This window comes from Chlorocebus sabaeus, chromosome 6 (genome assembly GCF_047675955.1).
Source record: "Chlorocebus sabaeus isolate Y175 chromosome 6, mChlSab1.0.hap1, whole genome shotgun sequence".
NCBI classification, from domain to species: domain Eukaryota; kingdom Metazoa; phylum Chordata; class Mammalia; order Primates; family Cercopithecidae; genus Chlorocebus; species Chlorocebus sabaeus.
In genome coordinates, this window is record NC_132909.1 from 26,435,300 (window position 1) to 26,460,484 (window position 25,185).

General features: G+C 41.6%; 1 protein-coding gene across 2 annotated transcripts in view; it reads right to left on the reverse strand.

Moving 5' to 3' along the window:
• The window catches only part of ZNF507 (zinc finger protein 507), a 40,315-nt gene extending 21,975 nt beyond the window's left edge, over positions 1 to 18,340 (reverse strand). The window contains exons 1-5 of one of the 2 annotated variants that reach the window (XM_007996194.3): positions 18,167 to 18,340; positions 16,619 to 16,712; positions 9,015 to 11,143; positions 7,235 to 7,352; positions 3,329 to 3,443 (exon numbers count right to left, since the gene is read on the reverse strand). In XM_007996194.3, coding sequence (XP_007994385.3) covers positions 3,329 to 3,443; positions 7,235 to 7,352; positions 9,015 to 11,141 — 2,360 coding nt within the window. In that variant the 5' untranslated portion in view covers positions 11,142 to 11,143; positions 16,619 to 16,712; positions 18,167 to 18,340. The remainder of the gene's footprint in view (positions 1 to 3,328; positions 3,444 to 7,234; positions 7,353 to 9,014; positions 11,144 to 16,618; positions 16,713 to 18,166) is intronic. The other variant, XM_007996195.3, reaches the window with a different exon arrangement.
• Positions 18,341 to 25,185: the final 6,845 nt, after the last annotated feature.

Sequence of the window (25,185 nt, forward strand, 5' to 3'; positions counted from 1 at the left end):
AAGAACAGGGCTTCTGAGATAATCTGACAACTTCATGAGCAGAAAATGGGAACAAGTCCCTTCAATGCACCAAGTAACATGCTGGGTACTTCATAAATATAATTTCACTTAATCTTCACAAAGCTTTATGAGCAGGGAAGTATTCTCCCCGGTTTTGTATGGGAAAAGAGGCTTAGTGAAGCATAACATTCCCAAGGCCACCAGTCGGGCACAGGAAGTGTGTGGTCCAGGCCTGGGATGCTCCCAAGACACTAGAGTGACTCCAAAGCAGCCAGACATAGCACGGGGACCTCAGCAGGGACAGCACTCTGCCTGGGCCCAGCATCTCTCCCGTAAAATGAGCTCTGCCTGCCTACCCTGGCACAGAATTCATTCTTTGTTTCCCTAGTGTTTAGAGGTCATCAGCCTTTTAGTACTTTTCTTTGTTTAGATAATGAATTATTGAGAAGATAAACGCTGGGCCGAGTAACTACCAGCTACCACTTACTGGCTGCTTATTATGTGCTGGTACCTTATATGGTATTTCATTTCATCCTCACAACCTTAATATCCTCATTCTATTAATGACAAAACCAAGCACAGAGAGGTGAAACAAATCCCACAAGTGAGAGAGCTCAGATTCAATCTCAGGACTATCTGCCCCTAGAACCAGGGATCCATGAAGCCATACTGCCCAGACCACAAAGATGGGGACATTGAAGGACTGGAATGACAGCACAAAAAGCAAAAGCACGAGAAAGGAACAGGTTTCACCACTACAGAAAACCTATTATGTAACAGGCACACTAAAATAAACAATAAACCTTTTGTGCCCTTGTGCAAAATGTAGAAGTTGTGCAACAAGACCTTGCAGCTCTATAAGAACTTGTTACTGCTGCTTGTGAGCATGTTTCTTAACAAAATGTAGGGAATCAGAAATGCATAGAGTATGGCATGAACTCTGAGAAACCAAGCCCAAACTCTGACCATAAGTGCACCAGGCAACGAAACTGAATGAAGCAGACGCAAAATGAGCCAGAGAAACTCCTGTGATCCTTGAATTAAGTCAGGCATTATAAAGCCTGTAGGCTTTATAAATTTATAAATTTACCAGCTCAGCTTAAGGTACACAGTATAGGACAATGAGGAGAAAGTCCTAGAAACATCCTGGAATAGAACATGTTAATCCATAATGCTCTGTGACCAGAAATCCCATGAAGACAAAGGATGGTGAGTATTTAAAGAAGGTTAAAAGGAGAGCCATGACATTAGAAAATAAGACTTATGAGGAAAAACTGATAATAAGTACAAAGAGGGAGGTATGACAAAATTGTTTCTAAGGCATAAACACACCAAATCCAGTGACAAAGTGGAGTGTGAATAAATTTGGAAAATAACAGACTGAGACTTCTCTGATGTTACACAAAGAGGATTCTCACAGGATGTTGCCCGTTAGAAGGAAGACCTTAGGACAACTGCAACGAATCCTATGAGTCTGTGAATATTTTAAGAACATAAGAAAACATCCCTGAGACACTGACAGCTATCAAAATGAATCTTTAAGCTGCAAGACTGATCTAATAAAGCAGATGTAAAACCTTCAACAGAACTGGAATCACTAACCTGTTGCATACATTTATCCTAAGTATTTGTGGGTCTACTTGCATATTGTTTGTCTACAAGTTCCATGACAGCAAAGATGACATCTGTTTTGTTATGACTGTAGTCCAAGAATCTAGCATGGCCCCTGAAGCATAATATTTGCTCAATAAATATTTCTCCATGAATGAAAGAACAATGTAATTCTGGACCCAGAGAAATGTTATTTTCTTCTTACTTAAATCACATGAATTTGGCATGGTATGTCTAAATTCAAGGATACCAAAAATATAAAGGCAAAGCTTTCTCCTCCTATCAGGTAAACCAATGTTCCCTGTTTCCATCACATTCTCCTAATCATTTCCCAGTATAAATCACGAATGTATACATACTCAGTCCCACCTATTAAATAGATGCATTGGACATGGTGTAACCATGTAATCCCAGCACTTCAGGAGGCTGAGGTGGGCAGACACTTGAGGCCAGGAGTTTAAGACCTAGTGAAACCCCGTCTCTAATTAGCTAATTAGCATGCCTGTGGTCCCAGCTACTCGGGAGGCTGAGGCATGAGAATCACTTGAACCCAGGAGGCGGAGGTTGCTATGAGGCGAGATCACGCCACTGCACTCCGGCCTGGGTGATGACAGAGTAAGACTCTGTCGACAGAAAGAAAGAAAAGAAAAGAGAGAAAGAGAAAGAAAGAAAAGAAGGAAAGAAGGAAAGAAAGAAAGACACTGAGGAAGACTGAGGCAAGGTCAAACATCTTCCACAGAGTTTTAAGACTCTGCAAACAGATGTACTGTCTCAAGAGTGATTATAAGTAAATCTACTGGTTTGCAAACTAAGCACGTATTAAATATTCGAAACCATACACAGATCACCACACTATGGGATTAAACAATGACCTTTTATGGCACAGTCTATCGGGTTTTCATTGAGATTAATAGAATAACTTTCCCACACTCACTTGTATCGTATCTATAAATTCTGGGGAGAGAGTTAAAACCTGCAAAGTTTTGACAAGGGGGTGAAAAAGTTCATGCCCATGGCCTAGCACCATCACTGAGAATGCCTATATTTTCTGAAATACATATTTGAATTGGCTTTTGGGAAAAATCAAGTTAAAAACATTAAATGACTTATTCTATACATACTAGCTTAATTTTGAAAAATGGACTCTTTAATAGGAAATTTTACTGCCTTTAAGTTTTAAGGATCTTTTGCTGGAATACTGAGTACCTTACTGCCAAATTACTGAAATGAACTCTAAGGCACTGAAAATTGCTATGAAATTTATACCCATATGAAATGAAAACATAAAATTGACAGATAGACAATTTCCTATATATCAACTAGACAAAATGCCTACTGTCCTAAGATTCAAGCTTAAAGTTCACATCTTAACAAACCAAACAAGACTTATAAAACCAGCCAGGTGTAGTGGCTCACGCCTGCAATCCCAGCACTTTGGGAGGCTGATGTGGGAGGATCCCTTGAGGCTAGGAGTTCGAGGCTGCAATGAGCTATGATCACACCACTGCACTCCAGCCTGGGCAATACAGCAAGATCCTGACTCAAAAAATAAATAAGTAAATATATAAACAACAACATATAAAACCAATTAGTGGAAATTTCTTACTTCTTAACCTGTGTTTCAATAAGTGCTATACATTTTTAATTATTTCATTTTAGTTTTTTACTATAAAATATTTTAATACAAGCATTAAAATTCTAGAATCATAACACTTACCTGTACGGCTTATCAGAGTTATGGATTCGCCTGTGGTTTCTGACACCAACATACGTTGTACTTGTATAATCACACACATCACATCTATACTGTTTCTGGACTGAAGACTTATTCCCTAGACAAGGTATTTCAGAGTTTTAGTAGTAGGCTTTGACAAGATTCAAATGACAGCATTTATATTCCATTGTAAATGAAAATTTATACCACACAGTTGTATTAGTATTTCAATCACGGCTTTCTCGCTGTTTTAACAAGTCTGAAGTGGTTTTATAGGTTTTCCTGCATATACACTATCAGCAGATATAAACTGAACATCATCTGACCTATAAACGCAGATAGGTTGGGATGATTTCTGCATAACCGTGTACAATATTCTAAATCATAATGAACTTGCTTCCGGCTGACTGTGTAGGAGCTACATTAATCAGAGACACCCTGGTGATCTGTATCACCAAATAGGTGTTACTCTAACCAATACTGGATATACTGTCTTAAAGAAACACTGACTTGCCAACAAGTTGTAATTTAATACTATACTCCAATATTATAAAGTGTAGCTATGAAGCATATATAACCAACTCAATATAAAAAGCCTGGCTGGCTGGGTGTGGTGGCTCATGCCCATAATCCTAGCAGTCTGGAAGGCCAACGTGGGAGGACCGCTTGAGGCCAGGAGTTGGAGACCAGCCTGGGCAACAGAGCAAGAGATCTCTCCCCCACTCTCCCCCTGCAAAAAAAAGCCTAAGGCCTTTTCAGCCAGTGCATTTTCTTTGTTTACCACTAAACGTTAGCTATCAATGCAACAAGAAAGGAAAAGCAGCCGTAAATTTTTAAGTGCTATGCAATGTATAATTCTTTCTAGTTAACTGACAGGTTACAGGGACAAAGGTTATGACTGACATGAATATGCAGCTCTCCGAAACGCAGGAAACATGGATCCAATGAAAAGAAGCCATGTTACTAAACTCACTCTGCAACAACAGGGCTGAGTAATTCAAGTTGGGGGTAAGCTTATGTCAACACGAGTTGAGTGACTTGATCATATAAAACGATTTCCTGAAGATATTCAACGCTTCATGTACTTGTCTGTCAGCATACAGTCCACAGGCTATTCACACTCTGCTTTATATTCAGAAACAAAACAAGCATGGAAGTTCATGAAAAAGGGAGAGCAGGAAGAACTGTGTGTCTCTTGGCAGGAAGAAAGCTTAGGTAGAACACCTGTATACACTGCATAAAAGTAAAATCCGTGGTATTATACAAAGGAAAACCCACACTGAAATTTCAACAAAGAAAATCCTTAAGTTAAATTTACAGCTTCTGAAATTGAAATTTTCTTTTGCTAATAACTACTGCCAGGCAGAACAAAATGTCCTAATTTCCTGGTATAAATCTATAACATTAATATACACACTAATCATAATTATAATCTAAGTATTGCTCTTAATTGGTAGGTTAAAAACTTGGACTTGATTGTAAATGGCACTGTTCCAAATACAGTTTTTAAAAAACCCTAAAAAATGAAGTGTGAAATATTGGATAATGGTTTTGTGTGAGAAATATTACAGATCAATGACAACTAATAAAACTGACAGATGGAAAAACTTAATATAGCACAAAATGAGAGCCTGTGATACTTCAAGCAACTGTTTCCAATGGAAAGAATATTGGATTTAAAGTTCAAAAACTTGGGCTTAGTCCTCGCTCTGCCACTTTCTACTAGTATGATCATGGGTAAATTATTTTGCCTCTTGAAGTCTCAGTTTTCTCATCTACAAATTGGAAATGCTAGAACCTCACAGCATAGTTTAGTAAGTCCTACATTTTTCCTTTAGCAAAGTCTGTATTTTACCTGCATGTCTGGGTAAAATCTCTGCCCTGTCACTAAATGTCTATTCTCTGAGGATAAGGGATCTGCTTGTTTTGTTTAGACTGAATCCCCAGGGCTTGGCAAATTATAGGCTTCCAATAAAAACCAATTTAATTAGGTTTCATGGAGTAACACCATACAAAAGAGCTTTGCTTGCGGCTCTATTTGAGCTCCTGTGGTATCTGCTGACATACTCATCAGCCTCGTTCTGTCTTCTTCACTGAGTTGGGTTCCTGAAGGGCAGTGATGCCTTTCACTGCACTCCCAGCACCTAGCACAGTATCTAGTCAAGACAAGGCAGGCCACACCTTTTGGCCAAGCAAATGTTAAGCTGAAACATGCCCTAAGGTATCTGTGCTGTCAGAACGGCAGAGACTGAGGATCACAGAGGCACACATCTCTCTTCTTGTTTAACAAGTTTACTAAATGGTTAAAGAAGTTTTAACAAAGCATGAATTATTATTACCTTATTTGTGAGCTAAAAATTTTCTCTTTGGCCTGACAACCGGATTTCAAAATATCTAATATTGAGTTAATAAAGTACCCATCCAGGTATAAATATGCAGCCATCTGAACTGCTACAGTACTGAGAGAAAAAAGCAAATGGAGGCAGGTGGAGGAAAAGAGGCATGGCAGGCAATTTAAAAATCCATACATGTAACCCTAAAAAAAAGGCATGAGCCACAAAGAAAAGATGCTGCAACATAAAATATAGTAAACATACATCAATACTGTAAAGTCTGAAGCGGTTATTTTAATTTTGAGCTGACGCTTTAATCTTTTTATTAAAATTGTGAATTTTAATCTGTTAACTCATTTGGACAGTTTGAAATGTTTGCTTTTTAGGACGGTGCTAAAAAAGACATCTTCCAACACTGATATTAACTGCAGGTGGTGCTACTGAGTAGTATTTACTTCATCCCTTCATTAGGGATTTATAGTCCAATCATATCAAACGTTTTAATGTCTCCTTTAAAGGAGATATGGAAACATAATGAATTAAAATAAAAGGAGGCATTGAGGGCTATTTTGTAAAAAGGAAACAAAACTGTTTTAGCTCAGCCATCTACTGCAGAAACAGATGCTATGCCATAAACTCCTTTTGTTTTGGAGAGTTTTACAGGGATGACATCTGTTTGACATGAGAATTTTGGTGCTACAGTGGTGTCAAAATCAGTTCTTTCAGAAGCATTCTAGAATCAGTTATGCTTTCTGGGGTATAATTTAATGAAACATTATGGTAAAACATTTCACTCTGTAGTCGTTTCTAACTTTAATTCTTAGTAAATCTAAAAAGGAAAGTCACCCCAATATGTTTTATCTCCCATAAACATTATGCGCCACACTGGAGACATTTAAAGTATATCAATTTAAGTGAGCTGAACCAAAGCGGCACAGCTTAGTACACTTTATACTCAATTCTCTGGATGTGGCATCCGCCTTTTCATGGAGCGCTAATTAAATCTTTTGATTCTAATATTCCTATTACCAGAAACTCGGTAGACTGCCACCTAACTAGTACATAAAAAGATCTTGTGTGTCTATGCGTGAGGTTTTTTTTTTGTTTAAATAATGCAGATGAAATCTGGCAGTCATACTTGGGTAAGAATAAGATCACAGCGGGAAGCCCCAGTTAAAGTTTGGGGTGGGGGCCTACCATCTGCAAAAGCTCTGTTCTCAGCAGGTCAACTGGTGCGGAGAGAGGGAGGGGAGGCCTGTTTTCCACGTTGTAGCTTTTCTGGCTTTCTGGTACATCACCTCCTAAGGGGCGCTTAAGTTTCAACTGCAATATCTACCTACAAAGCTGAAGATGAATCTTTACTATCTAGGGCTTCTCACCTAGGACCTAGTAATCATCTGCTTCATTCAGTAGTTGGCATTTCCTCAGAAACAGAGATCAGATTCACTCACATCCATGGTACAAAAATGGAGAAGAATATAGGCTTTTGCCCTGAAAATAACCAATCATGACAACTAAGGGCACTTTTACGTCATGTGCGAGTCACTGCAGCCTATATAACAAAATACATAGATACCTTCCTGGACACATTTTCCATCAGCTGTATCACTGGAAATTCTTGGCTCATTAGAAGTTGCTATTGACAAGGTATCTGGAAGACTGTGCTGTTCTCTCTCATGATTCCTCAATTGACTCTAAAAAGTGGAAAGAAATATGTAATTTTCAATAAATATACATGTCCAACTCTTAGGAGGCTGTAGAAGAAAGGGTTCATTGCTTTCATGGCCTAGTACAACGAATTACCGTATTTTAAAATCAAGTCTGCTAAAAGATCATTTGACACATTTGACAATTTATAGAAAGAGGTACATTAGCAAATCATAATATCATGCAATGGACAGTTCCTCTTCATATTCTCTGAAAGGAAGTCACCACTTTCTTAAGTGATTACGCAGGGCGTGTCCGTATTTACTGAAACACTGGTAGGCCCAGAGGAACCAGCAGTGTTCAGAATAATGCAGCTTCACAAAAGTAAATCCAATCCGTAATCTCCAGACTCCTAATTTTTCATTTAAATATCTAAATGTGTAAGAGACCTAACTGGAAGTGCTCCTCCAAGGACATCCTGTCTCCTCTACTTCCATTCCCACGAATCAAGAGCTCAGCAGCAAAAGAAACTCCTGGAGACTTCTGGAACTTGTCTTTGCAGCCTATGTGGATGTCCTACTTGGAATTTCATGAGTGTAATCTGAGAAGCAGTGAACCTCAGACTCAAGGGCTTTTTTATTCCTGTTACCTTTTTGTTTGTTTGTCTGGTTGTTTAGAGACGGAGTTTCGCTCTGTTGCCCAGGCTGGAGTGCAGTGGCACGATCTCGGCTCACTGCAAGCTCCATCTCCCGGGCTCACGCCACTCTCTTGCCTCAGCCTCCCGAGGAGCTGGGACTACAGGTGCCCACCACCATGCCTGGCTAAGGTTTTGTATTTTTAGCAGAGACGGGGTTTCACAGTGTTAGCAAGGATGGTCTCGATCTCCTGACCTCGTGCTCCGCCCGCCTCGGCCTCCCTCCTGTTACCTTTTTATCACAGCTAGACCCCACGGTAATCTGAGGGAAAAAGTCTAACTTCTAGTTAGCCCTTAGGATAACACTTGTAATACATTTTCAAGGAGTCACCTGGTCCACTGAAGAAGAAAAGTTCTAAACCAATGATTCAACGAGTTACCTTTACAAAATAGCACTTCATACAGGATGTTAGTTTTGATAAGGTCAGCACTTAAGATAAAAATCAGACAGTCAAAATAACTTTGAAAGTTGTTTACCCTGCCCATAAAACATGACACACAGGGTTCTATTTCCATGACAGTGCCTTTCAATAGGTCCACTATAGCCCATTTTTCCTTCTGCAATGATACACATCACTGTTGGTTGTGCAGAAGCTGAACTGAATGCCTGTTATTTTGGGGCCATATAAGATGAAAAATACATATTTTTTTGTTGTGATGATGTACGGTTAAATTTAAGTCAAACGTATGTATGATGTCAATCCACTACACACTCCCTATAATTCTCTTGCAACAGAAAATCAACACTTTAAATAAACTATACACACTCAAACACAGAGGCTGTTAAGGAGGCAGCAGGCAGGGCAAAGGATTCTACAGCAGAAATTCTGAAGACCTAGATTTCAGTCTCAACTTTAATACTGATAAGTAGGGATCCCCCTGGGCAAATTATCCAACTTTTCTGGGACCCAGTTTCCTTATCTATAAAATGAGGTGGTTGGACTAGATCTACAAAGTTCCCTTCTCACTCTAAGATGCTAAGGTCCTCTGAAAGGCTTCCTGAACCAATGCTTACCTTATAATGGAAGGATTCTTCACACTGCTTGCACTGGTATATTCTTGTCTTACAGTGGTGGATCATGTGGCTCTCCAAATCTTTGCTGTTGTCTGCTATGTGCTCGCAGATAGGACACTGATAAGGCTGCCTCTGTCGATGGACTCGTAAGTGCTGCTTGATGTAGCCCTTGTTGCCACTTGTGTAATGACACAGGCGGCAACGGTAGGGTCGTTCAGCATTCGGGATGTATTCCACCACATTGTTTCCGGACAAACTTGTATCGCTGTTGGGTTGGCACTGGGCGTTGTCCTGCAACTCTTTCAAAATGTCATCGTCTGAAGCGTTTTGATCTGTCCTTTCTCTCAATTTTTCAATGACGGTGAGTAAGGACATGCTGATGCCTGTCTTAACTTGCCCATCTGACAATTCCTGCCTACCCTCTGGGAGTGCTACCAAGGTGGAGTTGCTTTGGTTAAGACTAGTTAATCCATCCGAAGAGTTTTTAAGTGGCGACATCATTTTTGAGTATGCTGCCAATGTACTATCTACTTGCCTTTGACTAGTATCTGGATCTAAAAGGTTTATATCTCCATAGTGCCCCAGGTTGGCTCTTGTCAACTCTGCAGCTCTTATAGGCATTGTGACAAGGGCTTCTGCAGCTAATGAGTGTAATCGAAGAGACTCAGAATTTGTCCTTCTCCGGCCTGGTGGGGCATTCTCATCAGTGGCCAGTCCTTTACTTATTAACTCATCTTTCTCCTCTGAACTGCTCCAGCCTATGATCAATCCCCCAATATCAACAGTACATTTATCAGCACGATAAACATCATCCGTTCCTTCGCACCTAATCTGGGCTTCTGTCGGGCTCAAGTCCTTCCCTTCCTCCATTTCAGTGTTCATGAGGAAGCGCTTCTGTGAAAGGGTTTCTTCAGCACTTGGCAATCGCTCTACTATCACGTTAACATGCCCTTTTTTATTGGGGCTGCTGCTGATGATTTTCTGTGCTGATGTAAGTAGGCTATCAGCAATCAGATTCTCCTCTGCATCAGAAATCACTTCCAGCATTTCTTCCTCATTGGGGTCCAGGGTAACTGACTGACTTAGGTGTACTCCTCTTTCTGCACTCTGTTCTAAAGGAGATGAAGATGATAACTGCTCTGAGCTGCAAATCTGCACTTGCACTGATGGCCCATTGTGGATACTCAGTTCACTGTCTCCAATAGCAATGACCACTGCATCAACCCCACCAGGCGCAGTGGCTGCTGAAGAATCCAGCAGGCCTAGGGGCTCATTTTCATTTTCAAAGATTGGATAAGAGCAATCAACCTCCCCAGCATGTTTCCAAGCATGTGTTTTCAACATTCTCTGCTGGCCACACGTATAACTACAAAACAAGCATCGATACATGCCGTACTGTTCGTATGCATACCATTTTCTCTTACCCATTTCTGCCACAGATGCAGTTTGGACAGTATGAGTCTGTAGATTGTCCACACTTACTGGGATGTCTGGAATGGTTTCACTTCTTTCTGTGGTTTTCCGACATAAAGAGTTGGAGGGGCTTACGCACTGTTGGGCTTTGGATGGGGTGTGGCTATTGGCATCATTGTCATGGTCATTCACCACATGAGCTTCAAGTTCCTCCTGGCTTCTAGACGTAATATGGCACTCTGAGCACATTAATATCACTTCATTCTGCTGACCATGCTGCTTAATATGATCTTTTAACACGGAAAAAGATGATGATAGAAACTTACAAAGGCTACACTGATAAGACATAGCCTTCCCCTCATTCTGGGCAAGAGTGTCAGGGGTAAAATTTGTTTGTGACATCTCAGCTCTTCCAGTATCAGCAGCAGGTGACTGGGTTACTTTAGCCGGAATCTCACAAAGTTCTTGTGTTTCAAGAGAGTGTGTTGCAGCACTTGAACGTGGGCGTTTCTTCCCAATTAAAAGACATTTTTGTGACTTCTCATTTTCCACTATCTTGCTTAACTTCTGGATAACATGGATTAATGGATCTGGTTTAGTTTTTCTTTGTTCATCAATTTCCAATGAAGGACTGATGATACTTTCAGCAGTCAATAGAGCTTCCTGTTCCCCAACATCTGGCACCAACATGGCAACACTGCTACTTTCTTCCATATCTAAAAAGGATAATGTAAAACAAAAATTCCAGGTTACAGGATAATTACAGGCATGTAATTTAGGAAATATAAGCGAATTTTAGTGTCAAATCTAACCTAACTCTTTTCCACGCTGGAAGCGCCACGTCCACACACCTGGCGATCCCCAGTATAGATTTAAATTGGTTAGAATTTCTCTTTAGAACGCAATCAAGACTAATAATGAAGATACTCCCCTCTATCACTTATTTCTTTGGAAATGATGATATTTTTCTCCATTTTTCTTCACTTTCTTTGCCTTCAGCATCCAGCAGGACTAAAAGTACTCGCTCCCTTTTGCACAATGCCAAGAAAGAAAGAAAGAAAGAAAAAAAAGACTCCTACTCCTTGATTAAAGGAGCATAGCCATTCTCAAGGCATGTGAAACCCCTCCAGTTACTGTGAAATATCACTCTGTAAAGTCAATGACTGATACAATTCTTGAGAGACTATTTCTTATACTAAATACAGCTGCAGTTTTATTACTAAAATCACAGATTTGTTTATTTTCTCCCCAAATCTTTGGAATTGTGAAACTACAGTCATGTAGTTTGTACAGGGCATAGTGAATTTGGGAAAGTACTATATAAATGAAATTAAATAAAAGCAGTGATCTAGTTCCTACTTTTACTTCCTTCATCTTCCTAAAGATAAACCACAAACTATCCTGTGGTTTTTTTCTAGAGGTCATATTAGTGGTCAACTATTACTCATATCCACATATATAGGTTTTTTTTTTTTGTTTTCTGTTTTTGTTTTTTTTTTTCCTGAAAGGGTAAGGGACATCAGAGAAGGAAGAAATTGATATCCCAGTTGTGTTTCAGGTCCAGATATGAACAGAGTTTCCTTAGAAGGGGTTATCTGTTCATTCTAATAATGCATTATGGCTGAGGAAGTCACTAAACATAAAATACCCATAAATCTTCCTGCCTAAGTCTAGAATACTCTTTATATTTCCTGGCAGTACTTTCATTTCAAACATTTCCTTTGGCTTAAAGTGAGATTAATTTGTTGACTTGGATCACATTTTTAAGTTTAGGCTTTTTTCCAGCAACAAGTTTTGTTTTTCCACATTTTAGGTGCATTCTGGAATCTTACTCACAACATTCAATAAATGCCAACAAAAATTTTTAGTGGCACTAGCTATAGACCAGAGACCACACTATTCTTAAACTTCAGTCCCAGGCTCTGAATTCTTATTTTAGGTGGTGAATCATGGCTGTTCTTCCCCGCATGGCTGAATCAACATATAAGGGCCCTTCAGCCCCTGCCAAGATGATACCTAATGTCCTGCCAGGCCCCGCCCTTCCTCCCCGCCGCCCCCCCCGCCCCCCACACACACACAGTGGTGACCAGCTTCAGTGCCAGGTCGCCCACAACTCTGGGCAGCAGCTATGGCTTTTCTTCATTTTCTACTCTTTCTGGCAAGCCAGCTTTCTAGATCTACGTCCACATCAGCCAAAAATGCAAACACTTTACTCTTGGCTTCTTCAGTACTACTTCTTCCCTTCTTCCTAACAATACTCTGCCCTATGGCATCAGCTTTTTTCTCTTTGCTACTAGCTGTCTCTTGCTGCCCTCACAGCAGAAAATGCATTCCATGGCCATTCCAACAATGACAGCTACCCTGGCTCCCGAAGGCCCGTGGTCCTTCAGCCACTCTCCCTTAAACAATCTCTCAAAATACTAGTTCTGTTTCATCTTTCTCAGGTAGAAGGAACAAAAGTCTTTTTAGATCTCTTCGTTCAGCTGTAAGTCATTAAAGAGGAGACCAATGGGGGAACAATTTGTTTCCTTAGAAAAACCCTTTTGTGACTTCCCAAGTTGCTTTATTGTCTTACAATTCCACATTTTTAGGCCAAGGGGAGCTGGGGCTCTTCATGTGACTACTGATTTCCCTTTAAGGTGATTAACTTAAGGCCTTATTTCTGTCAGTTCAATGGTTAAATGCAAATTGGTTAAATAATCAGTTTAATAATAGGAATCCCCAAACATTCAATTTTCTGAACACGATACGGCTCTCTACTGTAGATCTAAGGTCTCCTTCCCCATGAAATGTAACACCCATGTAGGCTGACTGATCACCTGGAGGTTAACAAGTGAATGTTTGTTCAAGAGACTTTGTACACCCATAGGGTTACAAAGGTGACTCATGTTATCTCTCTTCTACTTAATGATATAAGAGAAGTGACACAGACCAGTGCAAATTGCTCCCTGTGGATATTTCAGTGTGTACCTTAAAAAGAAAGTGAAATGAAGAAAAGGAGGAGTTCATCTTAACTCAAGAAAAAGACTAATACAAAAGAATCTGACAAAACATTCAGATTTTTAAAGCTGTGTCTGCTCAGGCATTAAGAGCTAATGGAAATTTGCAGCAGATGCTCCAATTTTCCCTGAACATTTATGTAAGTATCTCATTTTAAAGGCTGCATACATTTGGGGATAAGTACAGTAATGGCAGCTATAAAACAGATATGACAACATAAAATACGTCAGGAAACACCTGAAAAACACCAGTTTGGGTCCACATGCAAAACCAATGCACAGGTTAATCTCATAAAAACGAGTCTCTGTTTAAAAAAAAAAAAAAAAGGTTAAACAGCTCATAATAAAGTATACACAGAGGGGAAGTAAGTTCAACTCTTCCAATTTTCACAAAAATTTTACTTAGACCACTAATGCAGAAATACATATATGTATGATATGTGTGTGTGAGACACACATACACATATATATGAGATTGCGTGTCAAGTGAAGTAAATCTGAACAAAAGAGATGAAATAAGGGGTACACATACAATGTCAGTGGCTCAATAGTGATGACAACATAAACTATGACAATCTGCATACTTTCCTTGGCCTCCAAGAGATCCATGTAAAACAATAACCTTGGTGATAGTGCAGTGGTAGGGTGGAGAGGATGAGAATAAAGTAAGAATGACTAATTCTGTAATTAAAGTTGAATGATGAGTACCTAGGAATTCACTGTTCTTTCTACTTATATAAATGTTTAACATTTTTCATAATAAAAAGGCTAAACAGCTCATAATAAAGTATACACAGAGGGCAAGTTACCTTATGGCCAACTCTTCAAATTTCTTGATTACTTAGAATCCCAGAAATTTTACTTAGACCACTAATGCAGAAATACAAATATGTGTGTGCATGTAACAAATTGTTACATGCAAGGCACAAGGCAAAGTATCAGGAAAAATTTTATATTTTTAATACTTGTAGTTTAAAACTGAGTTGAATGGATAAGGCAAACATTTGGAAGTTAAAAAGTAACGGCATTTAAACAATGCAATAGTATACAAGGTAAAATAAAAGGCAACAGTCAATGACTAAATCCTGAAAGAGACTGAAGAGCTCCTTTGGGCTAGCAAGGTAAACAAAGGCTTCATGGAGAGGTTAAAATGTCCACTGGTTCCCAAAGGATGGGTAGCATGCCAGACATCATCCATTTGCCCTCCAGGCTCACTGTATCCTCCTTTCCATTCTGCTCTGTGTCAGAGGGATTACATCACTAGGCTCCCCTGCCCTCTGCTTTCTGGTTGAGGTCAGCCAATGAAGAACCAAGACAGATCAGAGGGAGGAAGCAGAGTGAGATCAGAATATTCATTGTCCCGGTTCTCTATCTCTAAGTCACCTTGGATTGGCCATGTTCCTCAATAGAAGGCTATTTCTTTCCAGGTAGGCTGCTCTCCAAGACCCTTCTTCTGATTCTGACACCTCTCCCTCTCCTAATGTTGCTAGCTCCAGATAACTGCATTATGCTGTGGTTTGCTTATTGAAGTCCAACACCTTTATTACTAATATCTTTGTAAATACACCTTCCTTGAATTATCCTCATTTCAATGTGCCATGTGCTTCCTTGGAATACTGCTGATACAAGTTGACACAAGGGTAGCAGTGACCAGAAAAGCAGCCACGAAATAACTACATTTTTAGAAGTGAGAATAAGCATGCTATCTGGGGGTGAGTGAAAAGATCGATATAGCTGAATATGAAAGTTCACTAGGAGGGAAGACGACGACAGGCATTAGCAAAACAGGAGATTTCTTGTTTGGAATGTTTAGACATAACAACATTAAATATATTAAATTGTTACAAATAAATAAGTAATAAACAAAAGTTTTATCCCAAATCAGAAAAGTTCTATAACCCTTTCCACCAACTCTCTCAAATCTTTCCTTGACAACAGTATTCCACAGGCAAACGTTTCTAATTAATATCTTTCTCACAAAAAGTTAGGAGCCAAATTATTTCAGTTGTCTTCATTTCCTTATAATTTGCTATTTGGTGATTTGTGTATCTAATTAGTTCCTTATAGTTACAGTAGTATGGTTATCATGAGTAAAATCAAGGTGAACAATCTATCTGGGCCTGGAGAAAAGGCTATAATTTTCTGTGTATATATGAAGGACAGTACAATACAATACAAAAGAACCTTCTCTTTCTGAACAAGAATTTTTTTCCAAAATGAAAAAAAAAAACTTGTGCTATAGAAGTAATGGCCAATAAATTCCCCATTCTTCCAGATTATTGTAATTCTAAAATATGACACATTTATTTTGCTCCAGCCAAAAGAAGGCAGGGGACATAAGCTCAAGGGTCCCTCCCCTAAAGTGCCCTCAATTAGCTGTGTGACCTTAGGCAAGTCACTGTCTCTGTGAGTTTTAGATTGCTCAGATGTAAAACAAGAGGGTGAAGCTAGATGAACGTTCAGGTCCCTGAATTATAAACTGTCTATAAAGTTACCTGGAAACTGCTTACACATTATTTATAGATTTAACTCACTATATTGGCTATAATTTATCTGATTTAAAACCTTCTGAGCCCCAGGCAATTATTAATTACCACTAAGAAAAAAATGAGTATAAATATCACAAGTATATGGAGTTTCATAGTCTAGAGTTTCTTAGTTGGCACATAGCCTGAGAGAATATTCTAATCTGGCAGCTGCAATGAAGACATAAGGTCTAACTAACATTAACCAATATTCAGATTTACTATCATTTATTGAGCACCTATAATGTGCCAACCAGAGTGCTGGAGACTACAAAAATGACTGAGGAAATCCTCGCCCATGAGGTGCAAGTCTAGGGAGTAATGCCTCTGTAGATTTTGTGTAATACTCAAATTTTGTGTATTTTTTTTTGCAGATGAGGAACCTAAGACTCACAGACACAAAGTGGTAACTGGTTTAAGAACAGGAATCCAGGCCGATCTCATTCTAAAGCCATGCTTTCTCTAATACACCAATTTTCCTCTTAATTCTCAATGAGAATAAACATGTACAAAATATCAATACTCAAAAGAGTAACAGCTCCTTACAGCTAGGCTCTAACAAACATGTTAGTGGTATCTGATCCTCATAACTCTTTGGGACAGGCTAGGTGGGTGTTATACAAAACTTATACATAAGGAAACACTCACTGTGGTTTAAGTGACTTACCCAAGGTTACATGGCTGTTAAGTGGCAGAGCCAGTGTCTTTCAAATCAATTCCTGAAATTAACACAGTCCCTTGGATCAATCTTCAAAATCCAGCTGTGGCCAAGAACGAAAGTATATAGTATCAAAACATTTCTCTTTCTTGGTGAAACAAAGTAACGATTTTTTTTTTGGCAGTGAAAAATGTCTCAATATTCCATGTAAAAAGAAATTCAGAGGAATGTTCATGCAACCCCATTACGTAACGCAAATTTAAATAATTTATCTAACAAGCCGACTTGAGGGTTTTGCAGAAGTTAGGAAAAAATAGCTCTGGAAACCTCTCCCAATAATTGTGTATTTTGTTTTACTTCAGAATTTACGTGCTGGACTCTACACGATTGCTTTTACTGACACCATTTTCTAATGAGAATGGAACAATAAATTGCACATTGCTATTTTAATCTAAACTAAAAACACAATCTAACGAGTGATTCTGCAAATTTTCAAGCACAACAGGCAGAAAAACAGCGTAAAAAGATACGACACAGTAGTGTGACCTATATATCTTCTAATGCAGTTTCCTACTCTGGTCCTACATTTCTTTGCCACTATTATACTGGCTAGAATAAATCTAAAAGATAAAAAAATGCTTATTCGTTTCACCTACAATGCAACTACCTTATCGATTACGGTTAAGTAAAATAGCTCACTGCCAGCGCAGAAAAAACATCTTTAGGGCTCCCCTGAAGTTAATTTTCAACGAGTTAGTGAGGTAAAGAAATGAAGGGCCAGGCTTTCTTTTAATCAATAACGCAACCCATACTCTGAGTGAGAGCAGAGTACTGGAGGAAGTGCAAACTCAAAGAGGTGATAAATCCAGTAATTGCCTGAGAAGAGCGATGCAGACTGATAGCAAATTACAGCCCACTGCAGAAACTTAAAAAGACCGCCTTGGGGTTGGGAAAGTGGCCTCCACCTTATTAATCATCCCGGCCTTCTACACAAACCATTCATTCCGATGCCCCCAGGTCTTAAGAGGTGGGAACTTTCCCTGATGGTCTCCGTGATCGCTGGAGATATCATTCTATCTCCAGAGGACGGTAATAAATGCAGAAGACCAGGACTGCGTTTCCGTACTAGCTTTTTCTACAACACGCACTGGCTAAAGGACTGAGGTGATGGGTGGGGAATGAGGGGGCTTAGAAAATTAATCAAAAGATGCTGTGAGAACATCGCTGCTGGGTCCACCCCGGCTGGCCTAAACGATCTCACGTCCGCAGAAGGAAGCAACGCCCGCGGGCGGGCCTGCAGGCGGGCCGGGCTGGTGACAGTATGCGGGGAGCAGCGGGTTCCCCCCACCCCCAGCTGCAGGGCAAGCCCGGAGTCTCCGCAGGCCTTGCTGCACAGAAAACAGAACCGGGACACGGAACTTGGGGCTTGTGGCTAGCACCGGGAGGGGCTCGGCCGGCTGAGGAGGAAGCGAGCGCCGGCAGAGGCCTGAGGGGAGGATGCACATGGCCGGCGGCGGCGCTAACAGCGGGCGGAGGGGCGGCCCCGGGGCGCGGTACCTGCGGTCAGGCGGCGGCTGCTGCTTCCGCGAGCCTCGTTTGGCCAGGCAGGACCCGGCCGTGCCCTCGCCCTCGTCCTTGCCCACCTCTCTCCCGGCTCTTTTCCCTCTTTTCCCCCGCTTTCCCCCTCCTCATGCGGAGCTCCAAAATGGCGGCGCTGGGGATGGATCACGTGAGCCGCGGGTGGGTCAGGTGACCCGAATGGCGGGCAGCGGGGGCGGGGCGAGGCTCAGGCCCCGCCCACAGGCATCCCAGGCCGCTGAGGCTGGACCCGCGAGAGGGAGGCTCCCTAGCAGGCTTAGCACCTTGCAAATCCCGGCTCTCAGGCGGGGTTCGGGCCCAGTTGTCTGGCTCTCACGGCCCCTTCCACGTCTAGGTTTAGAAGTCACCTTGTATTCACTTTGGCATCTCCCCATGTCGCCTAAATCCGCTCTGGGCTAGCCTTATCACCCCACTCACCCCGCAATTGGTTTTCAACAATGAGCATTGTTTTTTTTTTTCCTTTAGACTTGTGCTTCTAGATTTGTATTAGTTCTTTTGGTAGGACTGTACATTTTGAGGTGTTCTTGGCTAAAATATAGAAGTCCTCGCCAGATTCGCAGCTTGGCTTTAAGGGGTGCCTGTTAAGGACAACAGCTGGGGGGAAAATCTCTTTGCTTGAGAGATTCAGGATTTTCAGGGTTTGTAGGGCCAGACTCAGTAACACAACCTCAGCCCTCCGAGGGCACGATGGTGTTTGTCATTCGGATCTGTTTTATGAAAGATACTAGGGTGGTTCCCCTGCTAACAGTGAAAAACGGACTGAGTGAAGCTTTCCAGCCAATTTCACCAAAAATGCTGGATAGTTTTGCCGTATTAGGAACTACGCAGCGTGGTGCTTGATTCTGGACTCCGGGTGAGCGGTGGACATGAGCAAGGAAGTAAAACTGAAGATTCTGGCCATTGTAATGGAATGGACTCGTTTGGTGAGATACCTCCTGGGGATCTATTCCAGATCTTTTAGAAGCCTTTACAGCTGGCTGGGCTGTCCACGGTCCTGGGAGGAAGAGCCAACAAAATTTAGAATCAGAAAGGCTGATAATTCCTGTTACTGTATTTCAGAATACAAATTCATCTGAATTTGGGGGTTAGGAAACCAGCAAAGTTAGAATTTGTATTTTTATTTTTTTGAAACAGAGTCTCACTCTCTCCCCAGGCTGGAGTGCAGTGGCACAATCTCGGCTCACTGCAGCCTTCGCCTCCCAGGTTCAAGTGATTGTCCTGCCTCAGCCTCCCCAGTAGCTGGCACTACAGGGCGTGCCACCAGGCCCATCTAATTTTTTTTTTTTTTTTTTTTGAGACAGAGTCTCACTCTGTCACCCAGGCTGGAGTGCAGTGGTGTGATCTCGGCTCACCACAAGCTCTGCCTCCCGGGTTCACGCCATTCTCCTGCCTCAGCCTCCCGAGTAGCTGGGACTACAGGCGCCCGCCACCACGCCCGGCTAACTTTTTGTATTTTTAGTAGAGACGGGGTTTCACCGTGTTAGCCAGGATGGTCTCGATCTCCTGACCTCGTGATCCGCACGCCTCGGCCTCCCAAAGTGTTGGGATTACAGGTGTGAGCCACCGCCCCCGGCCATTTTTTTGTATTTTTAGTAGAGATGGGGTTTCGCCATATTGGCCAGGATGGTCTCCATCTCTTGACCTCACAATCCACCCGCCTCAGCCTCCCAAAGTACTGGGGTTATGGGCGTGAGCCACCGCACCCGGCCGCAAAGTTAGAATTCTGCTGTTCCATAGAATCCTTTGCCAATTAGACCAAAGCGCTATGAAGAAATAAAAATAAAATGTTGAGTAATTTTTTTTTTCAATAAAAAGTAAGAGATTGAGCAGGAGACTAGCATAGAAGGGTGGAAGGAAAAAACAGTCAAGGAAAACCAGAAATACGAAGTGTTGAAAGGGAGAACAAACAAGTAATATGAGCAATTCCTTCCCCTGGGCTATTGGCACAAACTATCTTAGCTTATCATTATCTGAAGAGAGCCTTTTCATTACTCATGTCTTAAGTGTAATGTCCATGAATCTGAAAGTAGACAGACGAAATGATAGAATTATTTGATCAAGGGAGAGTACAGAAACACAGTGTAATATAATCTAGGGAAATAAAGAACTTCTAAAACAAGCGAACGAAAGTGTATCTTTGTCTGAAGTTCCTGTGGTGGTCATTACTGGTATTCACCAGCTAGTTCCCATTGTCCCTCTTCTGGCATAAGGTTAGATAGAAATTCCTGGCCCTGTGGCTTGGTGGTGTGGCCAGTACTGGTGTTGGTGAATGGATGGTGTGTGGGAGTGAGGGCATTCCCTTCATGCTGGAGCATTTAATTGCCAGTGCAGTTCCCTCCAGTGTACATTTCCCTTTGGCTTGATGACTGGCAATGTTTCAGGTGGCAGCCACCCCGTCAGCCAGCATCTTAGAGGGAAAATGATGAGCTGAGTCCCCAGCTGACCCATGGTGGTGGATATGTAGGGTGAGCAAGTCTCTGATGATTTTGGAGCTGATTTTTTGTTGTTGTTTTTTGAGACGGAGTCTCACTCTGTGGCCCAGGCTGGAGTGCAGTGGTGCGATTCCATCTCACTGCAACCTCCCCGTGCTGGGTTCAAGCAATTCTCCTGCCTCAGCCTCCTGAGTAGCTGGGATTACAGGTGCATGCCACCACTCCCAGATAATTTTGTATTTTTAGTAGACGAGGTTTCACCATGTCAGCCAGGCTGATCCCGAACTCCCAACCTCAGATGATCCACCCACCTTGGCCTCCCAAAGTGCTGGAATTACAGGCGTGAGCCACCACACCTGGCCTTTTTTTTTTTTTCTTTTCTTCAATTTTAGATTTGGGAGGTCCATGTGCAGATTTGTTACATGGTATATTACGTGATACTGAGATATGGGCTTCCATTGATTCCCTCACCCGAATAGTGAACATGGTACCCTACAGGTAGTTTTTCAAACCTTTCCCCCGTCCATGCCTCTCCCGTTTTGGAGTCCCCAGTGTTCATTTTTCCCTTCTTTATGTCCATGTATACCCCATGTTTAGCTCCCACTTATAAGTGAAAACATGCAGTATTGGGCTTTCTGTTTCTCTATTAATTTGCTTAGGATAATGGCCTCCAGCTGTATCCATGTTGCTGCAAGGGACATGATTTTGTTCTTTTTTATGGCTGCATAGTATTCCTTGCTATTAATATGTACTGCTTTTTCTTTATCCAGTCTACCATTGATGGGCATTTCGGTTGATTCCATGTCTTTGCAATTGTGAATAGTGCTTCAGTAAATATAGGAGTGCAGGTGTCTTTTCAGTAAAATGCTTTATCTTCCTTTGGGTATACACCCAGTAGTGGGATTGTTGGGTGGAATGGTAATTCTAATGTTAGTTCTTTGAGAACTCTGTTTGTTACTGTAGCATGACACAGCCACTGATACCCACTTCCTACTCTGATGTACCTGCAACAGCCAGAGCCATTAGGAAGAAATCATTATAGGCAGAAAGGAATGATAATGAAAGAATTAGGGCCTTCATTCCTGAAGACTGAGAAAGTATACAATGCAGAATCTGATAGGAAAACCAAGACAACTTCAAAAAGCCTGGGACACAGAACCTCAGTATTTCTTTTTCCTAGAAAAGAATTCTCTGGAAAATTACAGTCACCATTTTTAAGTCAGAAGAATGCAAAGGCATTCAGATGTAGTTCCACTGAACTTGTGGACATCTCACCTAAACTCTTCTCAGCACCTCTCACCTGCCACAGAGTGTTATTTATCATGATTTAATTAAACAATCCTAGTAAGATTTAGTATTATAGATAGGAAACTTGCTTACTCAGTTATCTAGCGCCTATTCAGTGGAATCTGATTGTGTCTCCAGATGAGAGATGACCCGGTAACTGAATCCCTATCTCCACACACCTCATTATTTTACTTTGAGGCCATTAATTAGTTGATGAGGCTAAAGGTTTCGCTTCTCCTACAAGTATCATGGGTCTCCGTATCTCCTAAAGTGACCATGGAATTTGATGACACATAGTGCTTTACAAGTTGAACTGGAGCACTGCTTACATTTTGGGAACACTGAAGGCAGTGCCTCGAGTAAGTTGCCAAGGTGATGACTGGTTGTAAACTGAATGAGACATTGAACCAGTTGAAACTGGAGGAAGACCTACTTGTTTCCAGCCACAATACTTATGAAGGACACCTTGTCTTTGGTGTGATAAGATTAGATTTCTTTTGAAGGGATTAATCATGTAAGTCTTTGGCACAGCACAGAAAATTGGACGAGACGTGTGGCACGTATTTCTTTAAGCTGTAATTTTTATCATGACCTTTAAAAAATACACTGCCTCAAAAAAGGAGAGATGGTACAAGGGTGAGAGGAGGCAAAAGAGCTAAAAGGGAAAAAAGGATGTGGTAGTGTGAGCTGAGAAAAATAAACCCCAAAATTGTCCCTGACTTTGCTACTTAGCTCTTGTGGGACTGTGAGCAAGTGGGCTCCGTCTTTCCGATGTTTTCACCTTGCTTGTAAAACAAGAAGTTCAATTTATCCTTTTTTTGAGCTTCAGGTGACTGATATATAGAAGCACAGAGTTTAATGATAGGAGTCCTCTGGGTTCAAGATGGAACCCCATCATTAAGAGTAATGGCAAGACTTGATTTTATTAATGAATGAAAAGATTGCTTGATGTAAGTCAGAAGGAATGTAAGATGAAAAGATGTGATATATTATTATATATACAGCTGTCAGTAATAAATTAACATTAGCTCTGGATTCCTTACACTTTGCATCCTGAATATACACCTAGAAATACTTCATAATTATAGTTCAGGTCTCAAGGACCATCATAAATTATCCATCTGTCATTCATTCTCTGCTAAAAGCCACAGACCTACGTTTTTTCAACAGCACATCGACATCTAAAATCCCTGGTGCTATGAGGCATACATATTAATTGATTTCTTATTGAGGGCCCAAGTAAACCAGAAGGATACATAATGATCAACCATGACGACAAAGAGGAGGAGAAAGGGCAGGGGACGTGATTGTGAAAGTTGGCTCTGGCTAACACTGGACTTTGCTTAATTTGCAGCTCTGCTGTTTTGGGGCTGAGATGCTAACTTATTTAGAAAAGGCCCACCGAGGAACTCAGACATAGCACATAGAGCACTCCTGCAGTCAACACTGGGACAGAATTCTCTCCAGAGTTCCCCTAGCCCTGAGACCCTGTCTTAGACTCAGGACGTGGGTATAAGGACAAGAATCAATAATGGTGACATCTAGCGGCCCACCTGCAATGTGCAGCCAAGCCACAGGGCACTCCAGTGGAAAGTGGGACCTGTGCCTGGTCCAAGCCAACTTAGGCCTGACCCCAAGCTCCTGAATCAGCCTAAGAGTTTGGTGTCTGGCAGAGATTCCCTGCATTCGTGTTGATTTGTGATTGGGATCCAGGAAACGCACCAGCAGGCTGGGAGTGGAGGTGGAGGGGGGCTGCTTTTGAGGCCGACAGGAGGCTCCTTTCAGTCTAGTCTGCATATGCCACAGACTGGTGCTGCAGGAAAGCGTGGCTCGGCGGAGCTAGCGGTGGAGCAGGGAGCTTGCCTCCGCCAGACTGTCTTTCTGCCTCAACGCAGACTGGTTATTGGAACGCTCAAGCAATTTTCAGTCGTCTTTGTCAATAAAGTCAGTCTCTTCTCTGCAAGGGGAATGAAAATGAGATTTTGAGGCCTCCAAAGAGCTCTCTCCTTTGGCCATTTTTCTCTCCCCAGGAGCCAGGGAGTGGCTCCACCGAGCTGGGTGGGAGCTATTTGCTCTGCCCCAAACCCCTGTTGACAGGTAATACCACCTGCTTCTGAACAAGACAATGTGATTGTAATAGGATACTGTTCAATTCTTCCTAGAGAAGCAGTTTCCTGAAAACAGTGGCCTTTATTGATGAGTGGAGCAGAGGAAGAAAATGAAAAGAAGAAGGAGGAGAAGATGAAGAAAGACACTAAAAGAAAGAGTAACTGCTAATCAAACCAAGAGAGCCCAGCTAAGGGGTAATCCTGCAACTTAAAAATATGTCATTTGTTATTTTGACAGCTCCTCTTGAGGTGATAGACTAGGAGGAGCTGCTGGCATCATCACTGACTGGCTGGGAGTTCTACTTCTTACTTCTTTAAGACATCAGTAAATGGATAACTGTAGATTGCAAGGAGTCTGTCCTCTAAGGTTCCCAGCTTGAGCTCTTCATACTGGGGAAGACCAAGCAGAGGGAACATGGTGTAGTATTTGACCTTCTGGAGTGTTGCGTCATTTTATTTTAAATATTTATGTATGTATGTATTTATTTATTTATTTATATTTGTTTTTTTGACACTGACTCTCACTCTGTCACCCAGGCTGGAGTGCAGTGGCGCGATCTCAGCTTATTGCAACCTCTGCCTCCTGGGTTCCAACGATTCTCTTGCCTCAGCCTCCCGAGTAGCTGGGAATACAGGCGTGCGGCACCATGCCTGGCTAATTTTTGTATTTTTAGTAGAGACAGGGTTTTACCACGTTGCCCAGGCTGGTCTTGAACTCCTGACCTCAAGTGATTCACCCATCTTGGCCTCCCAAAGTGCTGGGATTACAAGCGTGAGCCACTGTGCCCAGCCTGGGATGTTTCTTTTACTGAGAGAGAGACATGAGTGAGAAAGAAGAGGAAAAAAATGCATATCGTACCCAAAGAAAGTTCACTATATTAGTCCATTCTCACACTGCTCTAAAGAGCTACCTGAGACTGGGTAACTTACGAAGAAAAGAGGTTTAATTGACTCACAGTTCTGCAGGCTTAACAGGAAGCCTGACTGAAAGGCCTCTGGAGACTTACAATCATGGCATAAGGCAAGGGGAAGCAAGCACATTTTACCATAGTTGGAGCAGGAGAGAGACAGAGTGAGGGGGAAAGTGCCACACACTTTCAAACAACCACACCTCGTGAGAACTCACTCACTATCGTGAGAACAGCAAGGG